The following is an 11,645-nucleotide window of genomic DNA, read 5'->3' as shown; positions in this document are numbered from 1 at the left end:
TTTGCCACGCAGGTTTGCTTTCATTAGTTCCCTGAGCCACACAGGGCTGGGGGGCAGGGGGGAGATATGATTCCTCCCAGTTATAGCCAAGGACACTGAAGCCAGAGGCAGTGACTTCAAGATTGGGCTCGGGACAGCCAGGCACTGACAAAGACCCAGGGGAACAGGTGCCCAATGGCAGACCTCTAGTCCACCTGAAGTGACACTCCACACATGGATAATAACTCATGGAGATGGGGGTGGGGGGTAAGCATGATCTGTGGGTTAAATGAGTTACTGCATGTTAAAATATTAAGAGGAATATTAATTATGCCTCACTCTGAACAATTACACTAATAATAGGAGAACTTATGTAAAGAGAAAAAATATAGAAAGAATTCAGAAAACAAAATCCAACAATTTGCTGTTTATAAGTTATATAGCAAAATATATACACAAATTTAAAAAATAAAATGCCAAGCTAAATAAACTCTCATGCAAATGCAAACTCAAAAAAAGCAAGGGGCTTTTGATATTTGGAAAGGAGAAGTTGAAGCTAGAAGCATTCAAAAAGGGCACTAAAAGGCACAGTTTCTCGATATATCACTGTTAAATATATATGCCCCAAACATGGTAATTTCTTGATAATTTATACCCTGCCTATTTCTTAAGATAACGTCACAACTAACAAAGCAACAACATACATAAAATAGAAACAGAAACTAAAGCAAACTAGAAATACATAAAGAAAAATCACACAAAATCAGCCTATAATTTGACCAGGTAAATGAAAGTTCTTAACTATTTTGGGGTTACAGAGCTCTTCCAAAATGTGGTGAGTGCTACTGACCCCTCCCCCCCGTCCCAGAATCATTCATTCAGGCACATATCCACACAGCTTTGTTCAGTCCCCAGGGGTCCATGACCTCTAAAACCCCTAAAACCTCTAAAACTGCTAGGCAGTCCCTAGGCCCCAGGTTAAGAAATCTGAAGTAAACCGAAGTTAAAGAAAGAATGGATTTGAATAAAATAATTTAAAAATTAATTTAGCAAATAGAACTGATGGAGTGAAGACACATTTCTTTAACGTACATAAATGATTTATAAAAATGGGTAATATATTCAGGCCCAGAGGAGTTCTAGAAACACTTAGAAATGTTAACACAATACGTACAGTAAGAAGCAATAGCAATGACCAGTCATCACTGGGAAATATTAAAAAATAATAATATAATGATAATAATAATAATAATAATACTTGGGCCAAAGGGAAAGTCCTACTAGCAAAAAATACCACATGTCAACATTATGGAATGCAGAGAAAGCTCTAAGTATAAGGAAAAAATCATAGGCCAAAGTACTGACATTTACTAGAAATATTAAAAATGATTAACTATATCTAAATAATCTTAGAAATGTAAAGTACTAAGTCAAAAAAAAAGAAAAGAGCAGAATACATGTACTTTCACAGAACAATTCAATTAGTAAACAGAATCAAGAATTGGAGCTCTACAACATTCAACAACATCTACTAAAAGAAAGAAAAAAATGTAAGACAATAAAAACAAACAACTGAATTAAAGGACGATTAGGAGTTCTCTTGTGGCACAGCGGGTTATGTATCCGGTGATGTCACTGCAGCGGCTTGGCTCACTGCTGTGGCACAGGTTCGATTCCTGGCCCGGGAATTTCCACATATCAGTATGACCTCTTATAACATTACACTGTTTGAGATCCTAAATAAATGAAATGATTTAAAAAGACAAGAAAACTGTGAAAGAATTTGAACAGAAGGAACTGGGTTCTGCTCGAGCTTCCAAAAAACAAAGAACTGCCTTGTCTTACCACGGTTTTGTGAGAATGTCAAACCCTTCAGGAAGGGGGGTCTCAAGCCCCATGTTTCAAAAATTGTCAAAGGGAAAAGGAGATGGGGGAGGAGGAGAAAGTGCATGTTCAAAAAATGTGAGGATGGCTAAAATGAGCTGAGAGAATTGGGAGGGGTGGAGAGAGTATCTGGGAGGAAGTGGCAGGGGTGTGGGGGGGGTGTAACAAACCAATCGGCTGAAACAGGGGTTTATGTGCAGAAGAGACCCTGAAGGTTGGCTTTAAGGAGAGTGGTGACATGTGCAAAGTGATGCTTTCGAACAATGTGGCTGGGAGTGCAGAGTGGGAGTGGACATCAAAGGTAAGAAGGCCAGGCCTGGCCAAGCCTGAGGTCAAATGGGGGGAATGAGGCAGGTGAGGAGGTAGATTTCTGGGGGGTGCTGACCCGCCTGCCCCAACAGGTGGTCAGCATTCTCTCTTCACTCCTAGTGAATGACTGGAGACCCTCTGTGCAGGCTACCTGCAGACAGTGCCCGGGTGCCACCCCGTCAGGCCAGCCCACCTGCTCATGCAGAGGCTCTGGGGAACCCCAGTGCTGGCTAAACGCTCCACACACTCACACGGCAGAGAGGAGCTGGACAAAGGTAACAGTGCCCCCCAGCCCCACAGACCTGTCCTTTTAAAATCTTTGGCCTACCAAGCCCTACTTACGAAGTACAACTTTGGCTTTGCCGTTTTAATACCTCTAAACCATACACAGCTGCCAAGCTGACCTTCTGACTAGTTGAAAGAACTAGCTTACCATGATGGGCTTGTCGGATTTCAGCTACAGGCTTCCGAAAAACTTCCAAGTAGCTCAGACTACCTCCCCTCTGCACTAGCTCTGATGAGCCCGGGGGAGCAGTACTAAAGACCCTCATGGACACACCAAGGCCCAGGAAAAACACATACCAACTGGCCAGACATGTTACTTCCTGAGCCCATTCCTGGGGCAGGGGTCAGGGGACTGAGACAGGATGGCCACCCTCAAACTGTCCTCTGTCAGGGCGAGCAGGCCTGCCATTTGGGAGATGCTGGGGCCTGATGGAAGCCAGGGCGGGGCCCACAGCCTGCTACGCAATGCAGCCTTCCAATCACCTGGGGAGCGCCACCTCTGGGGATGTCCAGCCAAGCTGGTCTCATTAAACAACCCCCGGTGGGGAGGATGGAGAGACGTGCAGGACGCAGACACACAGCTGCTGCAAGGAGGCTCCTGTAGTGTCTGGGACAGGATGGTTCATGGGATGCTGCAGCCCAGGGCGTGAGCTGGGCTTGAAGAAAAGCCTGGCTTAGGGAGAAGTCCCAGACAGGGATGCATCTCCCCTACGGGTGAAGCGGGTCACTCTTGTTCTCCATCCTTGATCACCGTTTGCCAAAGCACTCTCATGCATGGTCCCATTCTGAATGGAAGCCTGGCACCGACTCTTAGAGGAACATGGCCAGATCCCATCATCCCCATCCCATGGAGCCTCAGGCTTCTTCGGGGTCACAAAGGCAGGAGGAGCCAGAACTGGATCCTGGACCCAGACCTTCTGACTGAAACATCCACTGGCGCTGCAGAGTGCCAGACCAGAGCCACTCACTGATGTCCAAGGCACGCTGTGGTCGGGCCTTCGGTCTGGCAGGGAGGTTATTCCTGGACGGCAGACAGCCTGGTGCCCTGGCTGAGTTAGGGCCAGGGTCAACTGTCCTCGGCTTCCACCTTCTGGAAGAGCCCTCTCAGCCAGGGCTGCCCTCTCTCCAACCCACATGGAGAACTGAGAGAGCACATAGGGCCTCACCCTCACCCCCAAACCAGTCCTTCCAGACCCTCCCTCTGCTGTCACCTGTGCTCCCCCTCCCCCACCACTGCCCCAGGAGGGCTGTGGATGCCTCTGTTCTGGGCTCCTTCTCCTATCGCTGAGTTGGACGGTGAGCATGGCTGCTGCTTCTAAAAGTGCCTGATGTCGAAGAGCTCATCTGCCATTTTCATGGGTTTAACTCCACTTTCTCCCTCTGAGGTTGATTCTTCTTCTGGACTCTGGAAAAAGTGACTAGAGGGCAAACCCTACAGAACCCCACTGGGTCCCAGGTGAGCAGGAGCCAACCCCGGCATCCCAGCCCGATGCCTTCCCATCCCGGTCCCCCCACCCCGCGCTTCACCTGCCAGGCAGGCCGTCGGGGGCGGGTGGCCGGGGTGGGGTGCAGGAGCTCAGGTGAGTGTCTCTGGAGGTGGAGCAGGAGCCTGTGCCTCTTGCTAACGCTTCTCTGCCGTGTGGGTCTTCTGGTGCCGGATGAGGTGGGAGCTACCCCTGAAGGCCTTGCCACAGCGGTTGCACTCGTAGGGCTTCTCCCGTGTATGGGTCTTATAGTGCTCGATGAGTGCCGACCGGTGCCGGAAGGCCTTGCCGCACTCGTTGCAGGCGTAGGGCTTCCTGCCTGTGTGGATGCGCTGGTGCTGGATGAGCGCCGAGCTGTGGCAGAAGGCCTTGCCGCACTGGCCGCACTCGTAGGGCTTCTCCCCGGTGTGGGTGCGCTGGTGCTCAATGAGAGACGAGCTCTGGCTGAAGGCCTTGCCACACTTGTGGCACTTGTAGGGCTTCTCGCCCGTGTGCGTCTTGCGGTGCTCCAGTAGGTTGGAACTCTGGCTGAAGGCCTTGCCGCACTCCTCGCATGTGTAGGGCTTCTTGCCACTGTGGATGCGCTGGTGGCGGATGAGGTGGGACCTGTGGCAGAAGGCCTTGCCGCATAGCTCGCACTCGTGCGGCTTCTTCAGGGTGTGGATCTTCCGGTGCTGACTCAGGCCTGAGCTCTGGTTGAAGGACTTGCCGCACTCCTTACACTGATAGGGCTTCTCCCCGGTGTGAATCCTCTCATGCTTCCTGAGGCTGGAGCTCCGGCTGAAATCCTTCCCGCACTCCCTGCACTCGTAGGGTCTCTTCCCAGTGTGGGTCTTCTGATGCTGTGTGAGCGCTGAGCTCTGGCGGAAGGCCTTGCCACACTCCCGGCACTCGTAGGGCTTCTCCCCGGTATGGATGACCTGGTGCCTGAGCAGGTGCGAGCTCTGGCTGAAGGCCTTGCCGCACTCGCAGCACTCGTAGGGCTTCTCCCCGGTATGGATCACCAGGTGCCTGAGCAGGTGCGAGCTCTGGCTGAAGGCCTTCCCGCACTCCCGGCAGGCGTAGGGTTTGGCGGGCTGCACCGTCCCATGAGGTCCCTCGGGGCCCGGGTCCCCGCTGCCCACCGTTTGGCCATTAGGCTTACCGGATTCTTCTGCACCATGGATGATCTGGCACATACTCAGCTCTGGTTTCTGGAGGAAAGTTTGGCCAAACAGCTCCTCGTCCGGGGGTCTGTCTCCTGGGGGTAGGCTCTGATGCTGAACAGGGCTGGAGCACAGACTGAAGTTCCCCTCATAATCGTTGGGCTCCTCGTCTTGCTCCCCAAGAGGGATCTCCTTGTAGATCACAGCCATCTGCTCTAAGCCCCTTTCCTGAAGAAAAGAGTCCCCCAGGTCCTCATCTGAGAAGAGGTTTGGCTGCATCTCCAACCCATCCTCAAACACAAAGGCCTCCCCTAGCTTGGCTGCTGGGGGGAGCTCCATGGTGAGTCCTGGCTCACCCCAGGGACCGTATTTCTTTGGGACACACTTACTGCTCTCACGGTCTGAAAAGAAAACAAGAGACACTGTCAAGTCAGCAAGTCAGGCATCTCATGTGCGCCTCCTTCCTGCACCAGGGACTGTGCTGTCAAAACCCAGCAAAGAGAAGACACAATCTCACTCTTCGTGAGTTAGAGACAAGTCTGACTTACCAGAAACAACTGCAAGGAAGACAGCCAGCCAGCCAGACAATGCCACACTGTGGTGTCCAGACTAAAGGCTCGGGGTGTTCAGAAAGGTGGGCAAAGACAGGAAGTAGAACCATTCTGGAAAAGGGGCAGGACTCCAGCTGGAAGGTGTTGGGGATGGTCTCATTGGGAGAGAGCACATGTCTCCCTCCTGCAGATGGTCAGCGATACCCCTCCAGCCTGGGGGTGCCACAGCCACAGCCCTGGGGTGTGCCTGGACCTCCTCACTCTCTTGCCTGCACACTCTAGTCCATCCACTTCCCGGGGCTTCACTGAAGGGGCCTCTGTGCAGCCCAGGCCTCCCAACTGTGGCAGCCTGCCTCTGTTCCCCCTCCTCCCTTTGGCCGGCTCTCCTGCGTGGACACCAGGATCAATGCCCCAAACTCAGCCCTGACCTCATCATCCCCCTTCTCAGGATCGTGCAGCCCCGCCCTTCCCGCTGCCCCCTGCTTTCCCTCCACACACCCCCAACCTTGCAGTTCAACAACTCCATGTGCTGCTGTGCTCTTCTCCTAAATGATTCCCCCCTACCCACTCAGATGGCATATGCTCCTGCTTCCAGACTCAGCCCAAATGTCCTCTCTTTTCAGCATCCACACTCTGACAATCTCGGGCCCTAGCCTCAGTGACTTGGAGTCTGAGGCACAGGTCCCTCACACCCTCTACCTGGTGGGCACACATCATGACCGGCCTCTCCCCGCCCCTGCCTGCCAGCTCCCCAAGGGCAAGCACGGGGCTCCTCTGCATTGGACCCCCAGCTCCCAGTGCAACCACACAATCTCTACACACCTTTGTTGAGTAAAAAAGTGATAAAATGGAGGAAAAGCCATTTGTTTGTGTTAGAATTGCTTGCCACACTTTTGTTTTGCCAAAGAACTCTTTATTCAAATATGTCGATTACATGGGCGATATAAATAAATAAAACAGACAAAGCAGAGCTGCTCCAGTTGAAGGGGATGTTTTTGTAGGGGCAAGGAGGGAGGCTAGAAAATGCCACACTGCACCCCGTCCCACTATGGCAGCCCCAAGGGAGCCCCTCAAGACCCCATTCAGAAACTGCTGTGCGAGTTTCCTGGTGGCCTAGTTAAGGATCTGGTGTGTCACTGCTGTGGCTTGGGTGACTGCTGTGGTGGGGGTTTGATCCCTGGCTCTGGAACATTGTCATGCCATAGGCGTGGCCAAAAAAAAAAAAAAAAAAGAAAGAAAGAAATTGCTGTATGAGCTCAAGGAAAGCACCTCGGGTACCATAGTCATGACGACTTGAGTTTATTGAGCACCTACTGTGTCCAAGACACTGCTAAACCTTTTACAAGCATATCTCACTTACTCCTTATGACTCCACAGAAAGGTACTACTATCAGAGAGTGGCTGACTTCCAAAGACATACCAAATTAATCAGAACAGTCATGATGGAACTTATTCCTACTTGGAAATTTTTAAGAGTTTTCAGCCAGTAGAAAGACCAGGTGTGAAAAAAGCACAGGACTGAAGTATCCTCCAGAATTCTGTGATCACTCTCACTTCTCTTTCCCTCCTCCTCACAACCGCCACCTCCCACCCTTCCCATCCTCTTACCAGACTTTGGCCAACCTAATGTCCCACAGTCTTCACCCCAGTCCACCCCTTCCCCATCTAGCTTAGACCTCCTCTGTAGCAGGTATGGACATCACGTAAACCGACTCTTGACCAGCATCACGCTCCTCATCTCCCTGCCCTGCTGCAACCAGCCACTAATGACCCATCTCCTCTGCCAGCGCCTCCTAAGATGCTGAACACTGCCAAGGAAAATCACACGACTGTATCTGGCATGGAGACAAATTTCAAGTTTCCAACTTCAGCCCCAGCATCCAATGACCTCCTTACAGCCAATCCCTGTTTTCTGGGGCCTCACTTTCCCACCCCTTTGGCAGGCCTCCCCAAGACCTCCTTCTCAAAACCCTTCATTTTAGAGACTGCAAATTGGCAGCCTGGGGATTCTGCCACAGACACGTTGCGTTTGGCTCTCAGTTAGGCTTTTCTTGTTTGCCTTCTCTGCCAATGTTTAAAGCTCAGTAGGTTTCCTCATGAAAAACTGGAAGATGTGACAATATGGGCCCACCTTTCACTAACCCATCCTACCTACCTGGACTGAAGGTTTTGAGCTTGCTGCACAGCCCACGCCCCCCTTCCCATGCCCCACTTTAGTCTCTTGCTTTCTGAAAGTTGCTTCCCTCCTAATTTTCATGCCTTCTGATCCCTCCTTTTCTTGGTACCCGGGGATTGCCAGTCTCCCTCCACCACCTGTTAAACCCTGGTGTTTCTGGTCTCCCTCCCTGGGGGCTGTCCATTCCTCTATGGACCAGCTACACGCTCAAGTCTACGAAGTGTTGGAAAAGTTGGCGATACTTGATCTGTGCCCAATGATGTTTTAAATATTTTTGGACCGAAAATCCAAAGGTCTGGAACCCCACGCTTTCCACCTCTCTTGGGCCTTCTCCTGCTGCTCCTGCCTTAGCCCCCATGCTCCGAGGACCCCCCCAGGGCCTGGGCACCCAGCCGACCCTTGGGCCCCTCAGGGCCTCCTGGCTGGGGGCCCGCGAGCGGCCGCGGACCCGCACCTGCTTCCACCTGCGGGAGCCGCCCACACTCGCGCCATCGGAGGGACAGGTGGTTACACTGGCTGCCGCAGAGCCACTCACCTGGGCCCGGGCGGGTACGCTCACCTGGCCGGGGCGGGGCCGCTCACCTGGCGGGGGCGGGGCCGCGGGCGGGCGGGGCGGGGCCGCACCCGAGCAGCTCCTGCCCGCGGCCGTGGCCTCGCTCGGCTGCGGCTGCTGACTCTAAACCCGCGGCGGCCCGAGCGCCCGAGCCCCGCCCCTGCCCGCGGCACTTCCGGGACCGCTCTAGGCATCGCGGAGGCCCGCGTCTCGCTGGTCCCACCGCGTAGCGCGCCGGGACGGTTCGCCGCAGCGCGGGGGCTCCGGGCGGCTTCCCGGCACCTCCAGGCTGGGCAGCCCTTGGCGGGAACGCAGGGGAGGAAATAGGCCGGGAGGGGCAGCCGGCTCCCAGGCACCTGCCCTGGCGGTGGGGCCGGCCAGAGGCCTTGGGGCGCCTGGTGTCCCCGGAAGAAGGGCAGGCGTCCCAGGGCTGCGGAGCCCGTCACCTCGCACAGGGCCGGGGTCCTGCTGGGGTTCATCCTCCTTTCGTGGGGAGTCCTGTTCCTGCCAGCCCACCCCGTACCCACAGAGACAGATGAGAAGGACCCGGTGAGAGTCCAGGAGATGGCTGGGAGCCTAGGCGGGACCCTCTCTGGACCCCCGAGACCTTAACTCAGTGCATCTGAGGGATGATCTCCGTTCAGGCGGCGCCTCTTAGGAGAATGGGGAGGGAAGAGGGGTGTGTTCTTCCGCCCCCACCCACTCCCAGAGCTCAGTTCTGCTTCTGATGGCAAGACTTGCCCCTTTCACCCTCCCCGCCCACCAGTGCTCAGGTGCAGACTGCCCGCTGAGGGAGAGCCTCCCTAGGGGCCAGGGCCCTATCACAGGAAACCGCTAGAACACACGGTCCCAGTGGAGGGCCCCTGCCATCTGCCCACCGGCCTTCAGCACGTTCCATCCTGGCCCTCAGGTGCCTCTGAGTGCCCCCCACCCTCGACTCACACCGCCTCCCAGCCCCACCCAGGCATAGGTAGGGGCTACCTCGCCTAAGCTGGGAGCCTGGGCTCAATGGGGACTGTAGACTGGAAACTGGCATTTGCCGTTTACTTCTACAGACTGAATCATGAGCCACTGCAGCTGCGGACCCTCAACACCCCTCTGAGAGAAGCCCAGGGTGATCAGGAGGGAGGCACTACGTGCTCTGAGAAAACTAGTAGAACAAACCTTCAGATAGTTAGATATTTTCAGACTTTATGAGCCCAGTTTTTGCATCTCCTCGTATCTAGAAAAGCACTAAAATTCTTCGTGGTGACATCTGCTCCTCGTGACTAGCAATAATAACCTTCAGGAGACCAGCAGCGACCTTCTGTAAAACGCGTGCTTGATTGCATGTACCTCCCCCTTCACCAAAATCACACATATACTGACCTTCCCCCTCGCCTCTTTGGAGCAGTTTCTCAGAGCTGAAATGCTGCCTGTCTGACTATAGTCCTCATTTAGCCCCAAATAAAACTGAACTCTCAACTTTTAGGTTGTGCATGTTTTTTAAATCGACAGGACCCAGTCCAGTCACCCTGTGAGCGTTGGACCACAAGCAGCCATGCAGAGCCAGGACCTGCAAGGGCTGGTTCCTTTTTCTCTCACTCCAGCTCTTCCAGTCACAGAAAGGCAAGAGCCACCAGCCTGAGCCCCCTGGGGCCTGTGGGGATGCTGGGCACCACCCCAGGGGTCTTAGATGCTTCCTCTTCTGCAACAACCCCCAGAATCCCTACCCCATACTCCCAGACCAACCACAGTCACTTTTTCAGCAAGGATCTCATGAATAGTTTTTTGTTTTTGTTTTTGTTTTTTTTTGAATAGTTATTTTTGACATGTTGAATATTGTTATCCCATTTTACAGAAGAGGAAAATCAAGGCTCAGGGAAAGATAGGGTCCCAGGGTCAGGAAAGAAGCAGAAGGCAGATGGGAGGCACTCATCCCACATCCCCCCCTATGATTTGATGCCTACGAAGCAGTAATAATCGGCGTCATCCTCAGGCTGCACAGGGCTGATGGTCAGGATGCAGGAGTTATGGGCGGCATCCGCGGCTGCTGAGAAGCGATCAGGGATGTCAGGGGGCCGGTGGTGGTCCTCCTCTGAGCGGTAGTAGAGGAGCAAGCGGGGGGCACTCCCTGCCCGCTGCTGATACCAAGACACGCCGTAGTCCCCAACGGTGGCATGACGGGGGCTGAGCATGCACAAGAGTTGGGCCACTTGGCCTGGGAAGACCAGCAGTGAGTTCCGCTGGGCCAGGGCCGGCTGGGAGACTAAGAAAGACAGACACACTCAGACCCGGCCTGGGCCCTTCCCTCCTGCCCCTGCCCCACAAAGCCCTGGTCAGACTCCAGGAGAATCTGATTCCAAAACTCACGGCCTGGTGCCATGGGATCAACACTGGGTGGGGCACAGAATTGGCAACCCCTAGGCCCCCATTAGTGCCATGTTCCCAAGGATCCATGTTCAGTTTAGGATTCAGATCTCAGAGGGTGGGACTGGTGGCCTCTGGGTCCTTCTGCTGCCCAGCCTCATCCCTTGTTCTGCAGTCCCCTATAGCTTTGATCACACTGGCTCTTCCAAACCCCGGCTACAGACTGACCACCCCCAAGAAGCCTCTTGTCCGTGTGGGGTAGGGAACAGCTCACACTAGATTTCCTTCTGAAAAACTCAAAAGGTGACTGGTCTCTGAGACCCCAGAGTCTGGGGACCCTAGCCATCTGATCATTCACCAGTGGGGAAACTGAGGCCCACCCAAAGTGACCCACCACAGTTCTAGGACAGAGCCATCTGTAGTCAGTTCCCTCCCCCCGTTCCCCCTGCCCCTTCCAGAACCCTACTCACTGCCCACATGGATTTGCTTCCTAGCAGAGGGCTTCTAAAGCCAATGTGCCATCTCCCACTCCCCCCACCCCCCAGGTGAGTTAGGACCAGGAGGGGCTTACCTTCCAGGAGGACCCCAATCAGAAGGAGGGCCAGGTGCCAGCAGGCCATAGCTGGAGGCTGGGAGGCAGGTAGGAGTCCTTGAGTTGGGAGGCTCCAGGTGCTTCAGGGCACACAGGGGAGGCCACTGGACCTCAACAGGGCATGCAAATCAGCCCACTGACAGGCTAGGAGGGGCGGTGCTGGAGACCAGCGGCCAGACCCTATCTTCCCAAATGTCAGAGCCCTGGCCCCACAGGGTCTTCTGAGAACAGAAGCCTGGAAATCCACATGTGCAGTTATAGCAGGTGGCTGCTTTTCATTGAGATGTAGCTCACACAGTAAAGGGCACACATCTTAAAGCGTATGGCTTGATGATTAT

At 54.0% G+C, this 11,645-nt stretch overlaps 2 protein-coding genes across 4 annotated transcripts; both read right to left on the bottom strand.

The window, feature by feature from the left end:
- Positions 1–391: 391 nt before the first annotated feature.
- On the bottom strand, positions 392–8,511 carry ZNF70 (zinc finger protein 70). 3 transcript variants are annotated; one of them, XM_001926805.6, is made up of 2 exons: positions 8,349–8,511; positions 392–5,487 (listed from the first exon to the last, which is right to left on the bottom strand). In XM_001926805.6, exon 2 carries the CDS (start codon positions 5,423–5,425, stop codon positions 4,079–4,081), a length of 1,347 nt encoding a protein of 448 aa, XP_001926840.2. In that variant the 5' UTR covers positions 5,426–5,487; positions 8,349–8,511; the 3' UTR covers positions 392–4,078. The 3 variants fall into 3 exon arrangements, with proteins under 3 accessions (XP_001926840.2, XP_013838620.1, XP_084851571.1); XM_013983166.3 differs by having other exon boundaries at positions 8,373–8,511; XM_084995445.1 differs by having other exon boundaries at positions 8,396–8,511.
- A 1,621-nt stretch (positions 8,512–10,132) lies between these two features.
- Positions 10,133–11,393, bottom strand: VPREB3 (V-set pre-B cell surrogate light chain 3). The gene is made up of 2 exons (NM_001413615.1): positions 11,287–11,393; positions 10,133–10,614 (listed from the first exon to the last, which is right to left on the bottom strand). Exons 1-2 carry the CDS (start codon positions 11,333–11,335, stop codon positions 10,298–10,300), a joined length of 366 nt encoding a protein of 121 aa, NP_001400544.1. The 5' UTR covers positions 11,336–11,393; the 3' UTR covers positions 10,133–10,297.
- Between the last annotated feature and the right edge of the window lie 252 nt (positions 11,394–11,645).

Source organism: Sus scrofa, chromosome 14 (genome assembly GCF_054392235.1).
Source record: "Sus scrofa isolate SSC_HxYL_T2T_F1_AM1 chromosome 14, Sscrofa_HxYL_maternal_Yorkshire_Landrace_v2.0, whole genome shotgun sequence".
Classification (NCBI taxonomy): domain Eukaryota; kingdom Metazoa; phylum Chordata; class Mammalia; order Artiodactyla; family Suidae; genus Sus; species Sus scrofa.
The sequence above is the reverse complement of the archived record's forward strand: the minus strand, read 5'-3'. Positions and strand labels throughout refer to the sequence as shown.